Source organism: Spermophilus citellus (assembly GCF_964194105.1).
Source record: "Spermophilus citellus genome assembly, chromosome: 4".
In the NCBI taxonomy this organism is placed as follows: domain Eukaryota; kingdom Metazoa; phylum Chordata; class Mammalia; order Rodentia; family Sciuridae; genus Spermophilus; species Spermophilus citellus.
The window spans coordinates 117,888,501-117,913,671 of NC_138185.1; the positions used below are offsets into that span (position 1 = coordinate 117,888,501).

The 25,171-nt window shown below is 41.9% G+C and overlaps 1 protein-coding gene across 7 annotated transcripts in view; it reads right to left on the reverse strand.

The window, feature by feature from the left end:
- TLN2 (talin 2) overlaps positions 1-25,171 on the reverse strand; it is a 421,584-nt gene that overhangs the window by 14,731 nt on the left and 381,682 nt on the right. For all 7 annotated transcript variants that reach the window (XM_081293079.1, XM_081293081.1, XM_081293082.1 and 4 more), the window contains 6 exons: positions 21,539-21,664; positions 21,215-21,331; positions 18,960-19,145; positions 15,064-15,171; positions 6,104-6,209; positions 5,215-5,339 (listed from right to left, as the gene is read on the reverse strand). In XM_081293079.1, coding sequence (XP_081149205.1) covers positions 5,215-5,339; positions 6,104-6,209; positions 15,064-15,171; positions 18,960-19,145; positions 21,215-21,331; positions 21,539-21,664 — 768 coding nt within the window. The remainder of the gene's footprint in view (positions 1-5,214; positions 5,340-6,103; positions 6,210-15,063; positions 15,172-18,959; positions 19,146-21,214; positions 21,332-21,538; positions 21,665-25,171) is intronic.

Below are 25,171 nucleotides of genomic sequence, written 5' to 3' on the forward strand. Positions count from 1 at the left end.
TGTTCATGCACTTTCCATTGGAAAAGGGCCAAGCTTGCATGATGAGTACCTTGGGAGTGGTTTCTCCTGTGGCATCCATTGCTTCATTACTTGTTATTTTCAAAATGAAAATTAATACTATTACTGAAATGATCTTCTAATTACTATTTCTGATGTAGAAATTCTTAAAGATTTCATCATGCTCTCAAGAAAGGGGGACACTTGAATGTCTGCATAGGAAGCATGGACAAAGAAATAATAACAGCATTATTCCAAAGATCTAATCAGATACATTTTCTATGTCTATGCCCCTCCTCCTTGTGTGTGAGGAGGGCCTGACAAGGAGCTAGTGGCCTACACTTCTGGGAGTCACGCCACTTGGGAATGTGTCCTGGATGAGTTCCCCACACACAATTGCTTTTTACCCTATAGGCCTTCTGGCCTGGAGTCGATGAGTAGCACACAAGCCCAAAGCCCACAATTTAGCCAGACAGAAAACGCTCATTTGCTTCTGCCCCTCCCTGAACATCTGCTTGCCTTTGATCAGAAGGTGCGCTGGTCAATAGCAATATCACCAAAATAAACGTGAAATTCCCACCACTTTAAATTAATGGGCTTCATCTGAAGGTCCTTTAAAAACTGTTTGGATTCATAATGACTTTCTGTTTATTTTCAGGCCCTTTGTCATTTTAAATAATAGCAAGTGGACTCAAAACAAAGGCCACTGTCCCCTCACTGTGTAAAGGTGGGATGATTGGGGCAGGCCCTCAAAACTCACCCAGCAGAGCATCTATTGACACACACAGATCACTCCTCAATGAGAAAGGACTTCAGGGACAGTCGTCACTTCACAAGTCCAGAAGCCAGGATTCCAACACTGCATATCCCTGCCCTGTGTCATTTGTGATCTGTGATCCTGTCACTACACATTTGACTATAAGCACCCTGGTGATGGCTTCTAGACATAGCCAGGACACTTTTCTGGATAGGACATTGCTCATTTGTATACTCATGGGTGCTTATTAAAAAAAGAACTTCTTTTCTCCAAAAAACTGAGCCATAAGCATAGTTTTTTTTTCTCCAGAAAGCCATGTTTATAAAATTTGTTAGTGAGAGAACTCAGAATGAACTCACACACATGCTTCATTGGTTGGTCTCTGAGGAAGATGTCAAAACCAGCCAAAGGTGCCTGTTATATACCAGAAAAAAAAATGTTTTCTATACCATAATTCCAAACTTCCTGCCACAACCAATTAGGCTATGGAATTACTTTCTGATTGTCATTTTATTATAAGTATTATCAACTTCTGCTGATGAGTTCATCTGTAACAGAAAATTCAACACAATAATGTCCACATTGTATTACCTTTATTAGCTATATTCAGTCTTAACTGAGGTTTGTGTAAAGCCCATGCCTCACCAACTGATATAGTTAATTTTGCTTATGTATTTTCATACTCTAAGTAGAAAGAAAAGTTACAGATAATTGATTTGTGCTCTTTGAATTTTAACTGATCATAAAAATTGTGTGTGTGTGTGTGTGTGTGTGTGTGCGTGTGTGTGTGTGCTGCTGGGGATTGAACCTAGAGCCTTGCCCATGCTAGGTGTAGCATTCTACCACTGAAGATCAGGATAAAAATGAGCTGAGACAAAATACAAATCTAGATGTGTTTGGAGGTTAAAATCCTAACCTTTATCTCATGTCATAGACATGAGTTGGAATCTTCCATTATTTAAAATCAAGTACACAACTAAGCTGTACAAAATATCTCAAGCTCTTATGAAACATCAGTAATTATGATTTGTTTCTCTAATAAACAAATAATCTAAAATTATTGATACAGGTCTCAAATGCTATAAGAAGAACTGGAATAAAACATAATGAAATGTAATGAACACTCCATCTTCTAACTCTATTTATGATTTTAACATATTCTTTCCTGTTGCCTTATAAACTTTGTTACGAACCCCCGGAGACAGGGCAAGACACTGTAGGAATATGTTTGATATATAGTTGGATTAAATAACAACCTAATATATCAAACATATCACACAGAGGCCTGCAGAAAAGGCATCCAGGTTTGACTGAGCTTGAGAATAGGCACAGCATTGAAGGCTACAGCTGCAGGGGATGGTCACCATTGCAGCAACTTCCAAACCTGCCTCTGGAGCACAGGTCTGTCTGCAGGTGTGGAAACGGCGCCATTAGCGATATTGTCAGCACATGCACCAGCACGTTTGGGCATTCTTATTTTTCCCTTACCTCATCTTCCCAAGTGAACAGTGGATTCAATAGTGTATCATTTGTTCGTCATTCATATGTGGGAGATTCCAGGAAAAAGGAGATACTTAAAATTTAAGGGCCTGAGGTCAGAATATAACAGAATCATCTCATAAACCATGGATCATTTTTTTTTTTTTAAAAAAACAGGCAACCTGAAGATGTGTGGTGAGCAGAGCAGTTGAAACAAAATTATTACCCCTTCCCCAAACTATGATTCAGAACAGTGCAAATGCTCCCTAGTTACGAAAGGAAGCCATGTTTGTGGGTGTGTGCCTGTGTGTGGTGGGGGTAGATAAAGTTATAGGAATAGGGCTGTAATAGCAATTGCTTTGAGTCGATGGTTTCTTTCAGTTTTACAGAAAATACCTATGTGGCAGGAACCTCTGGTTACCAGGAAAACATAGGCAGTAGACCATTCTAAAGTGTTCTAGAAGTACCATGCACCCTTCCTAATGTTAAGGTGGGAGGCACTGAAGTAGGCACCTTCATGTAAGGGACTCAAATCATCGGTGATGTCAACTTCAACCTTTACTGAAGGATTCCTTGGCTTTCCTACAAAACCCTCACTGCTAATACAAAGTCCTCACTAGCTTACTTCAGCAGTCATTACTAATTTTTAAATGCTGTTATTTTAAAATATTGTTTCATGAAAATTTAAAACACAGAGCCCTCCATTGTCCCAATTCTATTATCATTTCTTATCCATTCTCTACAGATCTCCTTCACATCCATTTTTAAAAATGGTTGTAATCATAGTGAGTACACATATTTGAATGTTTTCCCTTTGACATCATTCCACACACATAATTTCTATGTTTTAATACTTCAACATTTCTCACATCCTGCTTCTCATTGCTATAGATAAGGCTGCAAGGAATACCTCTCACACACACTTCTCTTGGATTCCCTCCTCAGGATAGGTTCCTGGAGGTGGGATTAATGATTCAAAGGTTTGTGCACAATACAACAGCCCCTGAGGGATGAGATCAGCCTTCTTTTACAGTGGGGGGGGGGGCAGACTAAAACTGCTGCTCAGAGTCCATGTGTGCCCCTCCCAGGTGCGTCATGGTGATTTGACCTTGAAAAGACCCTACATCTTGGTGCCTCTGATTCCCGGCAGACTCTTTGCAAGGCTCAGATGAGTTAAAATATAAAGTACCTAGAAGATTTTCTGGCAAGAGACTTGTATTTGATCAGTGTCAGCTCCCCTCTCTACCAGGGATCTATAGAATAATGTTTATTTCAGTCATTTTCCTAGAATAATAGTAAGACCTAGAAGTATGTTTTTGGTGATGATTATGGTGACGATGATGATGTAGTTATCACTTGCTGAGTTTCGTGGCATGTCAGGCACTGCATTCCTATTTTAGCTCATTAATTGTTTCAACAACAATCCTATGGGGTAGGACTCTAGTAACTTGGTTCTTCCAGTCAAGAATCAAGAAGTCAATACATGAATAAAAAGAGCAAACCCAGGGATTAGAGACTGATAAAGAGGTCAGAAGGACCCTGCATCAGGACAAAGCTAAATCTCTAGTGGAATCAAAGTGTCTACTGACATGACTTCAGTCATGAGGAGACATGGAGTTTTTCCCACTTATGGGAAGAGGTTGCTTATAATAAATTGGGTAAGGAAAAAGGGGAGAAAAATCTACCAGACCTCTAAATCCTAGCCAGTGGTTGATTCTTAAGTTTAAGGTACACATTTCATTCAGGATGAACTTGATTTATAAAGCAGAAACAAAGATGTAACCAGAAAATGGAATTGTCTCTATACCCATTCTTAGCTCTTAAGTTTGTAAGAAAAACTGACAATATCAGACAATACAAGATACTCAGGTTAGAGACCAACAGAGAGAACCCTGGTAACCCCCCAAATCAAAAGTTAAAACACCTATGTTACATCTTGTTGACAAAAAGTTTAAATGCCTTCACTGAGTCTAGGAAGATGATCAGGAGATATGTCCTGAGAACTAGAGGGTTTTAAGTATGCTCCTAAGTTTAATGGCTCATTATATCCTCTTGTGTATTTTACACACAACATCAGTCCAGGAGCTGCTGCTGGGTGAGATGGTGCATTTCGGTGCTCTATGGTCTTACACAACAAGGCAGAATGAAATACCCAAGCCAGGGCATCAACTCTTCTTGTAGAAAAGAGCCAAATTTCATTTCCTAATGTATTGGGTCCTTGGAAAGGAGGAAAGTTACAGGTACCAGTAAAACATTGTTTAAATGGGAAGAAAAAGAGGCCTCCTCTGTTTTCACCATCTTCCTGCTGAAGATAGTCAATCTGGCTGGCTTTGCCCCAAGACTAGGTCACCATCTTTTCATTTTGGAAGTGTCCTCCTCCTGTTCAATCTAAAAGTATCTCTCTCCTTTAAATGGCTATTTTTCTTAACACACACTCATGATCTTACGTTTTAAACATTTATCTTGATGACAAACATACATGGAAAAAACAAACCAGCCAACCCTAGTCCCTAGTACACACTGAAAAAGTATGTCAATGGGTTCTCTTTTGAGGTTCACAGTGTTCTCTGTGGATTCTAAGGAAAGGAGAGACCCAACACTGCTATTTCTCTGTAGAAGGCATAATGGAAACCAGAAAAATGAAATTGACAATCTCACATTCAGATCAGGAATGTTCAGGAACGTGCAGGAAGCGCCCACTGCCTGCTTTATAAATGGAACTAAGTCAAGATTGTAAACACCCTGATTCTTCCTCTGGATGCCCAGAGGTATTTTTCTGGGTGGTTAACCTGAAAGACTCACCCACTGTTTTTTTCCATACTCTGTAAAAAGATGCTGGGCAGGTGGAGCAGTTTGCTACTTGCTAGTTTAACCCCGGGGAAGAAGACAAGCTCCCTGCTGCACGTGGAGTTCCAAGGTCAGCCCCTAGAAGACCGACTGATATTATACAAGTAACCAAGAAACTACAAAGCAACACTCACTTTAGGTTTTGCTCTTGGCTTCAGTTGCTCTAACTTCTTAGCAGCAGCCTCAATGGATGCTGCAGCCCCCAATAATTCCGTTTCTGCAATGACGGTTGGGTCTTCTGGATCCACCCATTCTGTTCCTAATATATTAAAAAAAAAAAGTAAAAGGTCATTCTTGATAGGTGCAGATGATGTCAGGGTATTGCCTTAATCACATACAGTATCTATATAGAGGCCCACCACCTATTATCTAAATTGCCCTAAGAGACCTTGTCTCTAGCTCTCATCTGGATGTAAACGGTAAGGGAGGTAAGGTGATTTTCTGCCTCAGTTGTGTGTTTAGCCATAGAAGTGGTCATCAACAGCAGCTTCAAAGATCCAGATCTCATGGAACAAGGCTGGAGCCTTACCCTACCTTCTAACTTAGGAGACTTTAGACTTTAGACCACAGCAATTTACATTCTCTTCTGGGAACACATGGGGAAAAGCCACTCTGCTCAATTCAAAGGAAGGGACGTTAGTGAGACAATCTTGCCTATAAACAAGAAGGGGTGTGCAAACAGCACTGTTTTCTAAACACAGGTGTTTGTTTTTTAAGTGAGAATAAATATTTTGAAGAATGAAAATAAATGGTGAATTTCTTAAGAACAGTGAGCAGTTCTGATGGACTATACCATTTAAGTAGAAGCACTTAATATAAAGACTGGAGAAAACACAAGTATCATGGAGAATGTTACTTTTAAAATATAACTCTAGGTGCATTTGTTTAAATAGAACCTTGTATACTCCTGGTTGCATTTGCCAATGAAAGGCTAGGAGGTCTGGTGTGTTGACCCTCTGCTCAGTGACTGTCTTAAGCACTGTCCCTGAGCCAGCCTGCAAGAGGAAGGAGAAGCTGACCTACCTTTCATGGCTTCCGCTGCCTGGATGAGCTCAGTCACTGCACCTGCGACACGCTTGGAGAAAGCAGCCAGCTGCTGCTTGAGTTCTGGTGTTGGTTTCTGAAGAATCTATGAGTGAAGGACAAGTCAAGTGCATGAGAAGATGGCAACTGTGGTGATAGGAGGAGTTGTCATCGGAGGGTGTGCAGCCAGACATCCTGGTTTTTGTTGCCTATCTATCTCCTAGTGACAGCAGGGTATGGGGGGGGGGGCGGTAAGCACTTAAGACTCACTGGACTTTAGTTTCCTCAGATGAAAAGTGGGAAATGGAACCTGGAGTGTCTCTAAAGGTTCTTTTGATAGTTCTCAAAGATCACAAAAGGAGATGAAGTTCTTAGTTGTCCTTTATTCATACTTTATTTATATATTAAAAATATGTGCTCATGAAAATTACTTAAACCATAAGAACATTCTGAGTGAACACAAGAGCCCCAGGCTAAGAGCCAGATAGTACTTGAGACAAAGCAAACACTGGACTGGAGAAGATGTGCAGTTGGGGAATCTTGCAGATAAAATCCCGGTGTGAGCAACAGCTCACGGTTCAGGATGGTCATTCTGGTACAAACAATCCATTTCCATGGTTTTGACCACAGACTTTCTTGGGAGAAGTCACGAGAATGAGCCCTCTTTTAACCTGTTTCAAAGGTTTTAAAGATTGTTTTATGCTTTTTGTTTTTTATGGTTTTGAAAAAGGTAGTAGAATCTTCAAACACCAAACAGACTTAAAAGACATTCTCAGCTGATTTCTTTTCAAATCCATCCAAGAATGGAAACAAGAAAATGAGATAGGATGAGAGCTCCTTACCATCTTTCACTACAGATTTAAATTCTGATATACACCATCTTGCTCCTTCCTAATTTTGAAATTGTCTTCCAACATTCTTTTCTACATCTCTTCCCATGTTTCACAATGGGAATCTTCACATCCAGACACATGGAGACAGGAGAAAATTACAACTATCTCTGGACAATCCTAGTGGAGCCTGAGTAGGTGAATGATGATTAGGGCTCAGGGTCTGAGTAACAAAGCAGCATATAAACATCATCAAATGGTTTTTCTATAGTGGTCAACAGAACATGAATAAGAGTGATAGCCAAGGTGGGAACACTCGTACTTAATGGTGGAAGACTCAGTGTTTTCTCATAAGGTCAAGAATAAAGTAAGAATGTTTATTGTCATACTTCTACCAATATCGTACTGGAATTCCTAGCCAGTGCAATAGGCAAAAATAAATAAATAAAAAAGAAGTAAACGATACACACAGTGAGGGAGAAGTAATTTGTGTCTGCAGAAGGCACAAACATTTATCTACATAAGAAAAACAAACTTCTAGAACTAATAAGTGAGTTTAGCAAGGTCATAGAATATACATATAGAAATTTCATTTCTGTATGCTAGCAATGAAAAGTGAGAATTGAAAATGTTAAAAGCCAGTACCATTTATCTTAGCAAAAAAGTTATTAAATAGCTAGGATGAATTTTGATAACAGACATACAAGACCTGAACACTGAAAACTACAAAATATTTCTCCATATTATTGAGAAATATTGAAGAAGGCCTAAAAATATAGATATACTGTGTTCATTGATCAGAAGACTTGATATTGTTAAGATGTCAATTCTCCCCAGATCAATCTACAGGTTCAACACAACCCCCAAATTTTATTTTTATTAATTTTTAAAAATAAAAATTGATAAGAGACAATATGATAGCAGTATATAAACATATGGATCAGGGGAGCAGGAAAGTCTAACTAGATTTATACATATGGACAACTCATTTTCAGTAAGTGGCTAAGGTACCTTGAATTCAAAGGGGACACAATAATTTTTTTTTCAAAAATGGTGCTAGAACAATATGAAAATGGATAATCTCAGGTAAAAAAATGGACTTTTACTCATACCCCATATTATATGCATAAATTAACTAGAAATACATCATAAATCTGAGAATATAAACATATATAGATTCTATATTAAAACTATATTAAACCTACATCATTCACCTACTCAGGCTCCACCAGGATTGTCCAGAGATAGTTATAATTTTCTCCTGTCTTCATGTGTTCTATATTAAACCTATATAGATTCTATATTTAAACTATATAGAAAATCATCATCATCATCATCATCTTAGTAATCTTGGAGTTGGTGAATACTTTAAATAGATAACTAAAAGCATATATTAGAGAAGAAAAAAATCATAAATTGAACTTAGGGTTATCCACACAATGGAATGCTATTTAGTCATGCAAAGGAATTAATTACTGACATCTGCTACAATGTGAATGGATTTTTAAAACCACTATGTGTAGCGAAAGAAATCAGTCACAAAAGACCACATATTCTATGATTCCATTGATAAGAACAGTCCAGAACATGAAAATCAGTAGAGGCAGAAAGTAGATTAATGGAGATCTAGCACTAGGAGCAGAGTGGAGTGACTGCTAATGGCTGCAAGTTTTCTTCATGGGTGATGAAACTGTTCTAAAATCAAATTAGGGTGACTGTTGCTTTTAGTTTTAGCTATTATAGTGGATGTGCCACAATACCATTGCAATTTTAATTGACATTGTTATCTTCTTTAGTGAAATGTATATTGGGATCTTTCCCTATTTTGGGCTTTTCAGTTTTAATATTAAAGTCTTAGAATTCTCTATATTTTTTAGGTTCAAATTCTTTATCAGATACATGCTCTACAAATAGCTTCTCCCAGGGTGTGGCTTGTCATTTCATTTTCATGATAATCTCTTGCAAGGGTCAGGAAGACTAATGTGTATTATTAAAATAAAAAAAAGACAATGATAGCACTTTAGAGCTGAGGGAAAATGTGCAGAAAGAACTTGGATAAAAATGAAAGTAAAATCAAAATGCATCTTTTTAATTCAGATATTAAGCATAATGAACTGATATTAATCACTGGGATAAACTGAATGTTTCTGTTCCCACAAGTCATCAAATTATTTTTAGGATTATATTTCACTCATATTATTCTTTTATATTTAAGACCACATTGATTCTGGGTTTCTCTTCTTTTAAGCAGCCCTATTAAGAGATAATTTCACACAATGAAATTCATCCATTTAAAAGCAATGGATAAACACAGGAGGATACAGCCTTCCAATGGAAAACTGCTCAGCAATAAACGTAGCAAATTTTTGCTACACACAACAACATGAATGGAATTGAAACTGCTGATGCAGAGTGAAAGAAGTAGAGGAAAAAGGAGTAGATGAGATTCCATTTATAGAAAAGCCCAGAAAATGCAAACAAATCCATAACAATCAGAAACAGATCAGTGGTTGCAAGAATTTTGCAGGTTAATAAATATATTCATTATTTTAGTTGTGGTGAGGCTTCTATAGATGTATTCATATGTCCATGCTCAAACATATACTTTGCATGTTATTTATTATATATTAGTTATGCCCCACTACAGCTGGGAAAAAGTTACAGGTGTGGTGGAGAAAATCACTTATATCATTAAAGTGGAATGATTAAAACCTTCTGTCTCTAAAAGAAGAGCCCTTGAGGTAGAAAGTACCACTCTGTATACTGCTCTAAGACAGGGAGCGGCCCTAAGTTACAGACAGGCAGGAGGAGAGGAATTCTATTTTTATTCTGTCATTAAGTCAACATGATCTCTAACAGCAGGCAACAGACAGACCCACATTAACATTTTCTGGTGGTGGAAGTAAATTTTAACCCTGTCAATGATCTCATTTTATGGTTTTGCAGAAATATTGAACTCTGAGGCAAAGCGGCTGCTTCTTGCTTGCAACATGAATCCTCTATAAGGAGCCGGCAACACGAAGCTCTAAAGCCTACAAGGAAGCTTCCAGAGCAGATGACAGTGTCTGCTGAGAAATAAATGGATTCTTAAAAAAAAAAAGAAAAGAAAAGAAAAGAAAAAAAAAAAGGAAATTCTCTAGCAGGCAGTGATTCTAGATTTGCCAGAAGGTTCCAACAGAGTATTTGGGTCTGTGACCCTTCTTAACAGTTTAAGGAACATTCTGTGGGTCTGGATGTTTCTTTGATGAGGTTTTGTGGGAGGGCAGCAGGAAATACTCCAGGGCTTTCAGCTCAAAGGGGCCACAGACCCACAAAAGGTTAAGAATGTTAAAATCATGATAGTCATTTTTTTTTTTACCTACATAGAGGGAAAGAGAGAATTGAAAGAAGACAAAATTCATGAATGTTTCTTTAAAACAAAGATCTAAAGCAAATATGACAATATGCTAATTAATGCTGGTAGGCAGTTAATTATAGATGGTGGGAACATGGATGCCGATACTGTTTTTTGTATTTTCTAGTCTTTTCCAAAGTATAACTAAAATATACAAACCAGCCAGAAAAGGTGAAGAATCCTTAACTCTAAGGTGTTTTATCTGATCAAGGTTAAGGCACGGGAAGTTCACCCATGTTTCATATACCTAAATTTAAGACAAGCCACAAATGAAGGGCCCTAACCCTCTTTTGTGCCATCTAAAAATGACTTCAATTTAATCCTGCAGATTGTTGGTCGCTTTCTCCAAACCCTAATTTCTAGAGTTTTCTCTTTTCCTCTTTTGAAAAACAGTCCAAAACAGACACTCTCTGACCAAACTTCAGCTTTCAGAAATCTCACCTGTTCTCTTTGATTTGCTACAAACAAGAATCAATTTTTAAAACATTCCAGGAGGGCTATTTTAAAATATGTTATAGTTCTGCTTTAGACTGAGCTAACAGTCATTTGGGCACACAGGTCTTTCTGGATCAAGGATTAGGATAAGGGGCGGGGTGTATGTATGGGCTGAACTTTCTGGTTGTTCCAATTGCTTTTCCCTTATCACCTGTAAATATTTAATCTAATTTTATTATTCTTTATTTATACCCTAGAGAATATTTCATAGAATTCTGATGTTTTTAAAACAGCAATTTGGCTTTCATTTTCCTACCCGGTAAGTAGGAAATTCCCTCTGAAAATTCAACACTGGTGTCCACATCTGGCAGATCTCATGTTCCTCATCTCATTCTTGAGTTTCTACCTGGGTTCATTGGTCTTATAGCCTGAAAGTGTCTTGGTGTGGAACCATCTTTCTGGCTCTTGTCCTCAAAGTTAGCTCTGCTGAAGGAGTTAGGAGAATAATGTGGGATGCAAACTTATTTTTAGCAGTAGACATCGACCAACATCAACAACTGAGGTTACAGAAATGTCATAGGGTTCTACGATTTTTAGTTAGGAAATTGAACTTTCTTATATGTTTATAATAATTCTTTGGAAATGAAGTCCTTCCTTCCTTCCTTCCTTCCTTCCTTCCTTCCTTCCTTCCTTCCTTCCTTCCTCCCTCCCTCCCTCCCTCCCTCCCTAGGGATTGAACTCAGGGGCACTCAGCTACTGAACCACATCTCCAACCCTTTTTCGTTTTTATTTTGAGACAGGGTCTCATCAAGTTGCTTAGGGTCTCTCTAAGTTGTTGAGACTGGCTTTGAACTCGTGATCCTCCTGCCTCAGCCTCCCGAGCTGCTGGGATTATAATCCTATAATCCTGGCTAAAGGCTTGTTTCCTTACTATGTTTTTATTAGAAAATATCTTTCAGAGAATGTGACTAGCTTACTAAAGAGAATAAAAATCTATGAGACATAAATGCATGATGCTAAACCATTTACATCCTTGGAAGTCTGAGCCATTGGCACTTGTCACCTGAGATACAAAAAAAAATTTTCTCATTGCAGAAGATAAATGATTTATCTTATAAAATTAGTTTCATCATGGAGCTTTTCTTCCTATTCCCTTTAGCACAAGCTACCATAAACCTCTATGTCTACCATAATTACTACAGTGATAACAAACTGTATAGAATGATGAAAAGAAACTCAGGTGGTCAGTCTGCAACAAATACATTAACCACTTGACTCTAAGAGTCCTGTTTCTGGAGTAAATTCAAGGAATGATCCATGAGAAGAACATTAACCAAGGAAAACGTGAATAGTCATAAGAGACACACACATATCTGCCTATGGAAGCATAGTCTGTTCTTTCTGGAGCCCTGGGAAAGAAAGTACTGGTTTGTCCCCTTCCTGCTAACCTCTGGCCCCAGTGAACACCTCTCATGAAACCTCCAAATTACATGTGATGTTGGGTATTCCTGCAGCAAGTGCCCCTTCTTCCTGCTGATTATTGTTAGGGCTGAGGTCTGATAGTACTTAGGTAGCCTGAAAGCAGGGGTCTCTGTGGCCTGGGAATGGTTCCTGGACCTTTCCTAATGTTCCCTTCAATCTCTCCTAAGTCACAGAAGCTGGCCATCTGCCCAGTCCCTTGAAGAGACACATGGAAAATCTGAAGACCCCTCATTTCATTGCACTCACCCACTCAAGCTGGAGTGGAAGGGAGAGGGGTGGTACATTGGCAGACACCACTGCGGTTCCCAGGTAGGGGACAGGGTTTATAGTGGGCACAAGGTCAGGGAGGGAACCCCATCAGAGTTCCTTTTCCTAATCCCCTGGGAGAAACTTCTCCTTAAGAGAAGTGCTGGCACTTCCTATGAAGGGAGAATTCTTCTCCCCCAAATAAGCTTTACTTTTCCTGAAGGGTGAAGGGATTTCTTCGCTTTAGCACCACCGCAAAGGCTGGCAGGTTTGTGGATTTTTTGGGAATAAAGCTGGACCCCATGCAGTGAATAAAGGTGGGAACAGCCAGTCTGGGGGCTGCACGTGTGGGGCCTGGGCCACAGATGCTGTGTAAGGGGCTGATGCACAGACATAGGCACAGGTGAGCGAGAGAGCATGGCTCATCAGGAAAAGGGACTGGGAAAAGTGAGGAAATGCAAAGAAGCAGATCCCTGGATCTCCTTCCTTCCCCCACAATGAACAAGACAAAAATAGAAGCATGAGAGAAAGTAAAGAAGGAGGAGAAATTCAAACCCTAACCTAGGATGCCCAGCCCCTCCCATCAGCCCAACACAGCGCCTTTCAGACAGTAGACTTCAGTGAAACACCTAGCAAATGCTAGTGCAGTCACGTAGCCCTGGGTTTCCAGGCCTGCCCACTGAATCTTTCAAAAACTGCTTGTTTAACATCTGAGGAAACTGAAGCCCAGATATGTCAGTGTCCACGCGGCTCTTTATGTGGCAGAACCAGGGTTTGAACTCAAGGCTTTGAAACCTACTGTTTCCACCACACTGTCTAGTTTTCAGTTATAACAAGGTTCGCTGTGACTCAAAACACACACAGTAAATGCCTCTTATCCACAGTTTTGCTTTCCAACAAGGTCAACCACGGTCTGAAAATATTAAATGGAAAATTCCAGTAATGAATAGTTTAAGTTTTAAATAACTTTTATAGATACTGTTATGATTGTTCAATTTTTAACTAGCTCTTGTTAATCTTTTACTTTGCTTAAAGTTAAATTTTTCTCATAGATAATTATGTATAAGAAAAAACATAGTATATATATAATTCAGAACAAACCTTGGAACCTCTTGGAGTGTACACTCTGAGGAGAAGGGTGACCACTGTGTAGCCTTCCATAAAGAAAAGGATGCCTTTTGGAAGTCTTGCTGGTTTTATTCTTTTTACCCTGAATTTCCTGGTGGGCTTGCTCATGGGCTAAATACTCTCATTACATCCCAGCACATCTAATTTGCTTGGCAGCAGAGGCCCTGGCCTGTGAACACTGACGGGCTAAGATACTCTCTCCTTGGCCCAGAGTGTCTACACTGATTTCTATTCATGGAGATTCAGGCTGGAGTCCAAAGCTTATAATCCCAGTCTGGTTATTCTCCCCAGAAGATTTACCCAGTACTGACCACAGTGACCTGGATAAAGAACAACAATGATCTCTTAGAAGACCCAAGATGGTTAATATCAGAAGTGAATTCATTTTTAAGGAGAAGTCAATGAAATATTAGAATGAGCGCAAAGCTGGGAGTAACAAGAACTGGGATTAGGCCATCCCTGCTTAGCAGGGTGACCTCAACCTGGGACTAACCTCCATGAGTTGCAAATCATTTCTTTGGCCTGCTAGCTCACAAGCTATACAAGAGTAAAATGAGAAAAGCAGAATGTCCAACAAACAAAAGGCCTGATGGTGGACTTCTGGTACAAGAATTATGTATCTGAAGGTGGCCTGTTGAATCTTTTTTTTTGTTTTTTGGTTTGGAAAGAACAGTGCAATTGTAGGTGGGAAGACATCATCAGTTCTCTTCTGGGGGTCCTCCTAACTGCTGAACAAACTCTCTTTGGTCTGTCCTAGCCTTTATATCATTGTAAAGTGGCTCCTAGGATTCGACAGAAACAAATACCCACTGTACTTCTTGGTTCTTTGTGTTTAGGACCTCATGGTCTGTGGGGAGTCAGGCCACCCTAGGAACTGGGAGTCTGCTGTACCCACCCAAAGCTCTGTAAGGACAGTCCATAGTTATAATCATCATGCCTTTTGCCTGGTGTCTTCAATTTTCATCTTCTGAACTAGGTCCATGCTGGGTATACCGGGCCGGGGGAGTCACTTTCGGTGTGATTTAAGCCACTCATTCAAGGACAGGAGGAAGTCATAGGAGGTTAGCAGAACACTTGTGGCATTGGCCTTAGTCCCCTCTAGTTCATCACAGGGGCAAGTGTGACTTTTCAGAAGCTTCAATACCCTCCCAGGGTGTGCTAGGGTCTTTGTAGCAAAACCTCCTTATACATTTCAGGGTGGCTGAGATACCCCCATGGCTTCTTCCCTCTCTTCACACTCCTCTTCCATACTAGTTCTGCCTATTTGGTGCCAGATAGAGCCAGGTTCTCACAGATTCTAACTGCATCTTCCTGCAGACTGCACTTGCAAACTCAGGCCAGACCTGACCTCATAAGAGGTGCCTGTCTGATGCTCCAAAAGGGATGATCCTGAAATAAGAACACAGCTTTCCCCTCACCCAGCCCTGATGCACACCCCTCCTCACCACCAAGACATGCTCCAGAAGGTCCAGGTAGCCCAGGGTGCATTCCGTCCCGTACCGCAAGGCTCTGGATCGCACCTCCTCACTGACGTCAGGGTGGAAGGATGCTTGCTAGAAACAGAAAGGAATGTTGAGGTCTTGAAGCTGGAAGAGCTGGCTGACAAGTCACCCACCCAGCAGAGCTGAGTAGTTCAGCAGGACACCTTGCTTGCCGCCTCTGACGCCTCCCCCAACTTGACTCCCTGGGTAGAAAAGAAGTTCCTCCTCTACCCTCTCTGCCTCTACTGCAGGTCCCAACAGACAGACAGAGGGCCAAATGACAGAGATAACTGAACCCAATCCCCCTTTCTTTGCTTCCTTTGTTTTTTTTTAATGAAAAGAATTCTATATACATGAAGATGTCCAGAAAAGATTCATAATAAGGCCTTCCAGCAGGAGACATACTAACCCCAGCTCAGCCTGGCCTCTTGTCAGCAGCTGCCTCTTGAAGGCCCCTTCTCTGTCCACAGGCTAATGAAGCCCAGGTTCTTACTCCTCCACCAACCACACCACAGTCACAGTGAGGTCTCCTTGACCACCGCCCTTGGGCTCCTGGGAAACTTCAGATAGCAGCTCCCCGGCGCCCTCAAGCACTGTAAATAACTCATCTCACATTATACAAATGCCGAGATAAGCAAACCAGAGCATATGGTGAACACAATATCTCATGCTTTTTTCTTGTACTTATGACCTGCCACCTTGAGTCATTCATGATACATCCATTCTGATTCATAGGGTTGTCGGATAAAATGTACCTGGTTAAATCTATATTTCACATACACAAGGAAAACTTTTAGTACAAGTATGTTACACCCTTTTATTTGCTAAAACTGATAGCACCCTCACCCCCTTAGACATTTTCCCTGCTGCAGCTTCACTCTGAAAAAAACTTGGGGGCCTTACAGAAATAGTTAACACACTAAACTACAAGCAAGCAACAGAGAAATCACCCATCAGCATAAAAGGTCGAGGCTGAAGGGGAGCACTGACCAGCCTCCATGTTTTTTCCACTCAAGCTCCTCTTCCTAGGGATGGTGGTGGGTGCAGGTGGGAACACTTGTGGGCTCGCTCCTGCTCTGAGCACCACCCTGGAGGAAGTGGCCAGCATTTGTCATTTGTAAACTAGGTTTGACTCATCTAAAGTCTAACGGGTCTAGGATGCGGAAACTAGGAGCCCAGAGCTATGCCCTGAACACTTGTTTTGTTCATCCCTGAGACTCTAATTATGAGGCACAGAACCCACGCCTGTTTGAGGAGACAGCACTATGGGAAGACATAGGCTGCGCTGCTCCTCAGTGTCACCTCCAGCAGGTTCTGCACAAGGCCCTCATCTAGGGTGTGGAAGAGGCAAGATCAAAGTACGCTTGCCTACTACAGTGACTGTGTAACTCAGCAGAACACTACAGGAGAACAATCTGGCAGTAATTAAAATGTCATACCATTTGACCCACTAATTCCACTTCTGGGAGTCTTGCCTAAGGAAATAACCCAAAGCACAGAAAAACCAGATATGCCTAAGGATGTTTATTATAGTAAAGTTCATGATAAAAATAAATGTAGACAACCTAAATATTTTATAATAGGGGAAAGAGAATATTTGCTAATGGAGTATATTGTATCCTTTAAAAAGTCTGTGATAATGACTCACAGCAACAGAGAAACAGCCACATCATATCAATTATAAGAGCAGACATAAAATTGTATCTAACATAAACATATACACATGAAAGCAAGACAGACAGAAACACACATGAGACTTGACTTTGGAATTGGGTAAGCCTGAGGACTTAGTGTAATCCTCCCATTCTGATAAGATGAGCCAGTCTGGAACTTGCTGTTCCCCCACATTTGCCCTGGTTACCCACTCAGCCCCAAGTTACTTGGATAGGGCAACTTGGCCCTCCATTCTGTGTGTTGGAGACTTTCTTCTTGATCTGCCACTCAGCAGCCTTGTTTTTCTGCATGTGACTTACTGCATGCATTCCCTTTTCTGTCAAGCTGCCTAATTCCTTTCTGCAAAGGGGTGAGGGATGCAGGAGCCCAAAGGAATCACCACTGTTCATAAGTTTGCTAAAAAAAAGTCCTCTTTTAATAGGTGTCTTGGGGTGCAGCAGTGGTACTTATTGTTAAGTCAGATTTTGGAATGTGAAGAAACATATGCTTCAGCATTCTGTGGGTTATTTTGTCCTGCAAATCCAAGATGGTTTGACCCCGGAAAAACTAAGGCTGGGCAGACAGTTTCCACCCTTTTCTACTTGACCTCGTCCCCTGGAAACAGGGGAACCTATGCAAAAGAAACTTAAAAATCTGAGTTGCATTCCATTTCTGCCTTAATTGTGGTCTTTTCTGTTCCTCTTTTCATGTCAGTAACATGGGGACAAAAATGCCTATCAATTTTTAGCCCCAGGAACCTTGAGCATCACAGCTAGGCAGAACCAGAGTGGCTATGGAATCAGAGTGCTGGTTTCATCCTGGTTCTCACAGTGAAGAGCTGTGTGAGCTTAGTTATATCATTTTGACTCTGAGTCCCTGTTTCACCATTTGACATACTGGAATCATTAATTTTGCCCTTCTCATCTAGGATCAAATGAGAGTATATATATATATATATATATAATATCCTCTCTAAAACTATGAGGTCTTACATCTGGGCACCATGATGCCTTTGGGTTATATCTTGCCAGGCAAATTTGATACTCCAGTTGAGCTTTTTGAAAATTATTATTTCTGGGTGGGTGAATTCTACTGAGCACATCAAAGTGGCAAATATCTGTGGCTTCAGAACATAGTCCAAACTCCCTGGTCTAGCATGCACAGTCCTTCATCATAGTGGCCATTCCTATCTATCCATCCTTGTCTTCCCAATCCACCCTTACTCAAGCCTCCATCATGCTCAGGAGACCCACAGAGGTGGAGTTGTCTCCTGTGGACAGGCTCTTACACACATGTGCCTTTGGCCAACTGCTTCCCTCTCCCTTAAGTCAGGTACCTCCAAATCACCTGACCCCTTCTGAGGAATTGCAAGGCTATCAGCAGCAGCCTAAACAGAACTCTCTTTACCACAAAGAATGCCTGCTCCCTCTAGACTCTGATCTATAATAGCTAGGTTTCAACTTCTGTGGTTAATTCCCCCACCTCATTTAACCAGGGCAGGGGGCATCCTAGATCAATCACTGCTAGAAGCTAAAGCTGTCCTTGGAAGGGTGAGGGTGCTCAGTGGGACATAGGACAATGTGGGGCATTGATGATTTACTTTCTTAATAGATAAAGAAAAAATTAAAATAAAGGTCACAGGGCTCTGGTCTCCATGGCTCCCTCACCAAGCCTGGGCTCAGGGCAGCTGTTCTAATCACCCAGCGATCAGAAGAGTTTCCTCCAAGTTGTCTGGCACAGAGAACAAAGGTATTCCCCAAGTTCGTTGTGTTCCTCTAATTCACTTCCTCAGCCAGCAATGGTAGCCCCTCTCCTTGCACAAAAAGTCTGAGCCATGAGGCAGGAATGGATTCAGGCAGAAGAGGGGATCTGGTGTCCATGCATAGCATGTGGAACTAAATGCTGCAGTCCCATTGGTTACTTTTAGAGTGGCCTCTACTACATTGTATCAGAAGGCTCCCTACCTGTTTAGGAGAACTGTTAAGAAGTGGGAGGATCAAGTCAGCAAGGCTCACTCCCACTCAAAAAGACCTGCGAGAGTTGTTTCCCAGGCTGATGCATACGCCGTCTTCTACATGAATGTTTATCATCAAGTTTAAGGTATGGAGCTGCTGCACAACCAGTCTCTCCCTTCCTCCAGACAACTTGGAATGACTCAGTCATGGCAGAGAATTAATTGTCATCCTAAACAACATCACAGCCTTTACCTTGCAAGCTGTCAACATATCGGACACAGCCTTCCGGCTCAAATTGGCAGTGGCAATCACGTCCTCCTGTCTACATGAGTTCCCAGCTGCCACGGCTTTAGCTGTTGCCATGGTGATGCCTTTTGTCATCCTTATTGATTCTTCAGGTGATGATGTCTTTTCAGGTACCTCTTTTGACTGGAACACCTGAAAGGCAGAAATTAAATAGGTGAAAAAAAAATATAAAAGGACAAAAATAACTTAGGTTTCTACAACCAGGCTGTAGCTCAGTGTCTGAAATCAAGCCAGCAATTGGAAGAAATTATCAAATGACAGAAAACTAGAAATTTAACTTGAGTACAGTAACATGTCTCTTGCTTTCAAGAGTCTGGCATGAACAAGCCTCTCTCATATAATATTTGGCATCCATGGGAGCAATGTGGTAAGAGACATTTCTACAGTGCTAGCCCATTCAACTTCTGACTTCCCTTCTCCCAGCCTTGCTCATGTTTCAGTAGTTTCCAGAAACTCTTAGCCCCAGTGCTGGTTCCAGAGCAGGACTGACCTGGATATATCACTCTGGGTGCGCCTCACCCCTTTTAAGCGGGTGTGAGATTGGGAGATGAAGCATAAGATCCTACTATTCTTAGCCTGCCTTATAAATACAACTGCATAATTGTGCAGAGGTGTTCATGTCGAATGTGCCAAAATGACACTGAATTATTTAAACACACACACATACCTTTAGAGAAGCTGAAATAAATTCACCATGGTAAGTCAATACCTCAATACCTCATTTTAAAGCCTCATCTGTCAGTCAAGCTGTTTCTGCTTCAAACCCATCTGGTCTTGTCTCTTTAACATGAGTGACAGATGCTGTGACTGTATACTGAATCCCTGCACAGGGGAACCCCCATCTCAGGTAAGGGTAGCCTGTCTTCAGCACTAAGCAACCACATTTCAGCAGGGAAGCGTTCCCTGAGGCAGAAGTGAGGATGCAGATAGCATCCTTGCCGTGCGCCAACAAGTGTCAAACATCACTACCCCTAAGAATGGACAGCTGCAATTAAGCACCTAGGACCACAAATTCTAGGCCACTTCTGAATGCTACCATGGAATGAAGGCCACAGGTACAGAGTCCTCCACACCACTGTGGCCCTTGTGGTACATGCTCTATGGAAACACAATCTGGATGAATTAGAAATCATAGTGATATATTCAGAACAACCAAGTGTTCATAATTTCCCAGGAGAGCTCTGAATTTCAGCTCTCTTCTATTACCATCATGAGGCCTGCCCATGCCTGTCTGAGTGAATCTGTGTCTAGACTTCAGGTAGGAAATGCCAAGACCATGCAGGAGGGTCAGGTAGCCGTGCTTAAGGATGCTACCAGGTTCTGAGTTACTCCTGTGGTTTTAGATCCTGCTTTAAAATATGAACTAAGCTGGATCCATTAAAGACAGGACAAAAGAATCCAAGTTCCTGTTACCAAAACCTAGAATTGTTCATGTTTAAAGCACTGTTGTGTCTCAGGTCACCCTCTAAAGGTAAAGAACAACCAACAGCAGAGGCAGGTTCCCCATCTCCCTGCTCCCCCACGGAAAAGTTGCATCTGAGATCAGTTTTAAAAAGAAATATCAGGGAAAAACCATCATTTCCAGCATATTTCCATTTGTAGGGTTAGGGAGAGATGATGTATAAGTGTTACGGGGTCACAGGAAGCACATAACATCCCTATTGCAGAAACTCTAGTTTTCTCAATCTATAGGGCTAGAACAAGGCAAAAAGAAAAGGGCTGATGTCTTTAAATTTGGACATCTCAAAAAGAAGGGAGCTGGATGTGAAGGGGAAGAGTCTCATCCAAAGGCTAGGCTTTCTTCCTAATGGTGAACCTCTGGCTCCAATTCCACCCATGTGCAACAGTGTGAGCTGTCACCAGTGGCCATGTGAATCAAGAGAGGCTGCAATTGAACCTGGATATAAACTTTCCCCTTGGTTGGGAACCTTCTGTAATGCTTTGATTTCATGCTGTAATTTTAGTGGAATTAAAACTGAATTGTCCTAATACATACCAATTAGTTCCTTAATTATAACACCAGTAGATCCTGGCCAAACTCAGTGACACATGGGGTGATTAGTTACAAACTCTACCAGAAGGTAGATGAGTGGCCTCCCCATTCCAGGGGCTCTAGGTAAAATCTCTTTAGAAGAATCTCAGAGAAGCTGGGGTCAGGTGTTGGACACTGGTGCCCGGGGAGGCAACAGCTGGCTTCTTACCGTGAGCTCCTGCTTTATGTACTCGATGGTGGCCTCAAGTGCCCTCGTGCCCCGGGTGGCCTCATCCTCTACTGCCTTCACAGTCTTGAGAAGGGAGGTGACATTAGTCACCATCACCTGCATTCCAGGAAGAGAGTAAGCAGATAGTACACCGAGGTCCCCTCCCTTCTCCTATAGTTCCAGACTGGATGCCACAAGCAAAGACACCTCAGTTTCCTTCAGTGAGAAAGGAGCTCAGATGTGTGTTCTCCCAACATCCTCTTATGGGATTCCCTCACCCCGCATAGCCCTGGAAGCTGACTCCCGTTGGTACCCCACTCTAACCTTGGCAGCTCCCTTGAGCTGATACATGGAAGGATCATCGGCTGGCTTGCTGGCAGCTCCCTTGGTAGCACCAATGAGATCAGAAAGGGCCTTGGCCACGTCTTTGATAGCATTGATCAATACCACCTGAAAGAGATCATGGAGCCCGGGTGAGCAGATGCTCAACAGCCACCTGCTGGCTTCACCAGCAACTTTCTTGAGGAAGGGTGCTGGGGACAAGGAAAAGGCAGATGTCTGCAGCAGTGGCTCTGAAGCCTGTATCACAGCAATAACACTGAGGAAGGCACCCTTGGAGAGTCTGAAGCAGGAATCTTAAGAAGCCCACCCCACTCTAGGAGGCTGACGCTGAGCCTAGAAGGAGAACTCAGATCTAAGCACACAGCCTGCTTCAACTTCCTCACTGGCAACTCGCAGACAAGCTGCCCCTGACAAGATGAAGGGAACTAAGCAGACGCCTGAGAAGCAATGGCAGTTGACCCCAGACTGTGCCTAGAACACAGAACAAAACCCCAGCCTTGCACCTGAGCTGCAAGGCCCTCGTGGCAGCCTTGCCTGCCTCTCCATCATTGGTTCCTAGGATCTCTGCTTCACTCAACATGCTACCGACAGGTGGGTCTTTCTTCCCCACTGGGAATCTCAACTTGCTCATATTTTGGGCCTTCACTCTTGCTCTCCTCTCAACTGGGAACCAGCTCTTTCTATCATCTGGGCCTCAACTCAAATGTCATGTCTTTAGGGACCTTTCCTGACCACCCTAGCTAAAGGCCCACTGCCAAACAGTAGCTAGCCTTGTTATATTGTACAGTACTTATCAGTAGGTTGAATTGTTTTATTATTTATTCACTTGTACATGGTTTGTCTTCCCCTGAGGCTTGAGTGTAAGCTCCATGGGGTCTGAATAGGGCCTGGCATCAACAGGCACTAAGTAAGTCTGGGGGGATGGATAAAGGCACAGGTGTGTGCCCATATGGCCCTGGATGGAACACATTACCTGTGTCCACTTCTCTAATATAAGAGAGGCCACAGCCACGTTGGACCTGGAATCAGAAGTGTCAGCAACATGATTATGGGTGTTGTGTTGAAGCCTTCTCGGTCCAGGAGCTCCATTAACAGCTCCCACTTCTGTACTAGTAATAACAACTGCCTGGTGTCAATGGCAGCGTTCCAGGCACTGAGCCAAGCACTCTGCACACATTGTCTCATTTAATTCTCACTTCCACCCTTTCACATGGGAACTGCAATCCTAACGTCCATATCCCAGAGCCCAGGAGTTGCAGACTTGGAATTTGGACTCTGGTCAATGTGATTCTAAGGGCCATAGTCTTAACCTCCACAGTAACTAAGCTCTCCAGCCAGCTCCTCGTGACAAGCAGAATCAGCAGCGCTGTCCCATCTCTCTCCCCCAGATTCTGTGAGGACAAACTGGGATAAGAGATGTGAAAATGAACCAGAGACCCTAGAGCCCCAGACAGCTGCAGCACAGCAATATTGTGATTTTTCCAGCCCTCTGTTGTCACCTGCCCACCTCTGTGATGCCTTCTCACCCACAGGGCAGAGGGAACCTCAGTCAACCTTCTGAACCTACAGGTGGGTCAGTTTGGGATGCAGCTTGTGAGGAAGGTGTGATGTGTGTGGACCTCATGTTGATTCCTGGCACCAAGGCCAGGGAGGAGGGACAGTGAGAGGAATAGGGGCACCGCTAGTCAGTATCTGCTGCCTATATCCTCCACTCAGGACACACAGTCTCACTTCCACTCTTTGACAACTGACCAAAAGAGGATATTTTCTTGAGTTTTTTTTCCCCCCCCCAAGTGAGATCTCACTGCAAGTTGGTGTTTCAGGATACCTAGACCATTTGAGAATAATGACCCTATAGCAGCAGCAAAAAAATCTAACGGTCTGATTAAAAAATAGGAAAAAGATATGAATAGATATTGCTCCAAAAAACTACAAATGGTCAATACATATGTGAGAAAAAGCTCAAGGTCACTAATTTTCAGGGACATGCAAATCAAAACCACAGTGGGACATCACCTCATATTTATAAGGAGGGCCAATCCAAAAAAAAAAAAAAAAAGACAAGTGTTGGTAAGGATAGAGAGAAGTTGGAACCCTTTTAGATCTGTGAGTAGGAATGTAGAATGGTGCCGCTGTTAAGGAAGAGTGCAGAGGTTCCTGAAAAAAATTAAAAATAGAAATATCATGTGATCCTGTAATCTTTCTTCTAAGTATTTATTCAAAGTAATTGAGATCAGGATCTCAGTGAGATATCGGCATCCCCATGTTCAGAGCAGCATTATTCACAGTAGCCACAATGCAGAAGTGTCTATTGGTAGATGAATGGATTAAAAAAAGTAGAAGCACACGATGAAATATCACTTAATTTTAAAAAAGGAAATTTTGCAATATATAATAATAACATGGATGAACCCTGAGGACATTATACTAAGTGATTAAGTCAGTCACAGAAGGACAAAAAAATATGTATGATCCCTCTTGTATGCCATATCTACAACAGTCAAATGCACAGAGGCAGAGCAGAATGGTGGTTGTCAGAGATGGGGGAGGGAGAGGGGAGTAAATAGCCAATGAGCATAAAGTTTCAGTTAAGTGAGACAAATCGGCTTTAGGGATCTGTTGTGCCTACAGTTAACACTACCGCACTGCACAGGTAAGCTCTGTCTCAGTCCATCTCATATTAAGTGCTCTTACCACAACAAAATAAGGTTGAATGAAAAAAAATAAGGCAAATGCTGATGGTCACAGAAGCTGGGTGGTGGACACACAGGGGCTCATTTTATCATCTCTCTACTTTTGTATTTAATAAAAATTATTACATAATTTTTTCCCAAGGTGGGAGGAGATGATTCCACAGCAATATTTCTCTGAGTTAAAAGATTTAAACCTTCCCAGCCAAGTCACTTCTCAAGTTATGTCAAGTGACAAAAGTGAACTTGTGCTGTGGGTTCCAACTATAGGAACATGGTTTCCAGCTTTTCCTTCCTCCACAGGGTTAAAAACATCACCTCAGGCAGGGATTTCTGTGAATGCTTAGTATTCTAAAAGGTAGTGTGAACTCTGATGTTAGCAGGAAGAAATGTTGCAGGAGGGATACGTGGGGACACTGGAAGATGTCCTCATGGGGCTTAGCTGCCCTGGAGGATGTCAGGAAGCAAAGGTGCAGACTCTGTGGGAACAAAGCTGGTGGCCCCTGTTAATCAGAACAGTCACTCTCATCCACCTGGCCCCTTTCTTTAACAGCTAGTTTTGTCAAATACACTAGTTTACTGAGCACAGTTTAGGCATTGAAAACTGAAGAGTTACCATTAGGTGGTGTCAGGAATAGCGAGAACAGAGGGGTTTAAGTTTTACGTTCTGGCAATGGGCAATATCTATTTATCCATCACTAGGCTTGCCTGCTGGCTCAACAATAGTTGAACCTATATTTGCTGAGTATGCCAGGAGCTGCATCAGGTGTGCAGATTTCAGAGATGAATAAACTACAGCAATTGTCCTCCAGGAACCTATGGTCTGGGAGGAGGCACCAAGGGAACGGGTAGGTAATTTCAATGAACTCATTACATTTCAAACAGAGGTCACAGGAGCAGAGTCCTTTCCTACCCTTCCAGCTTC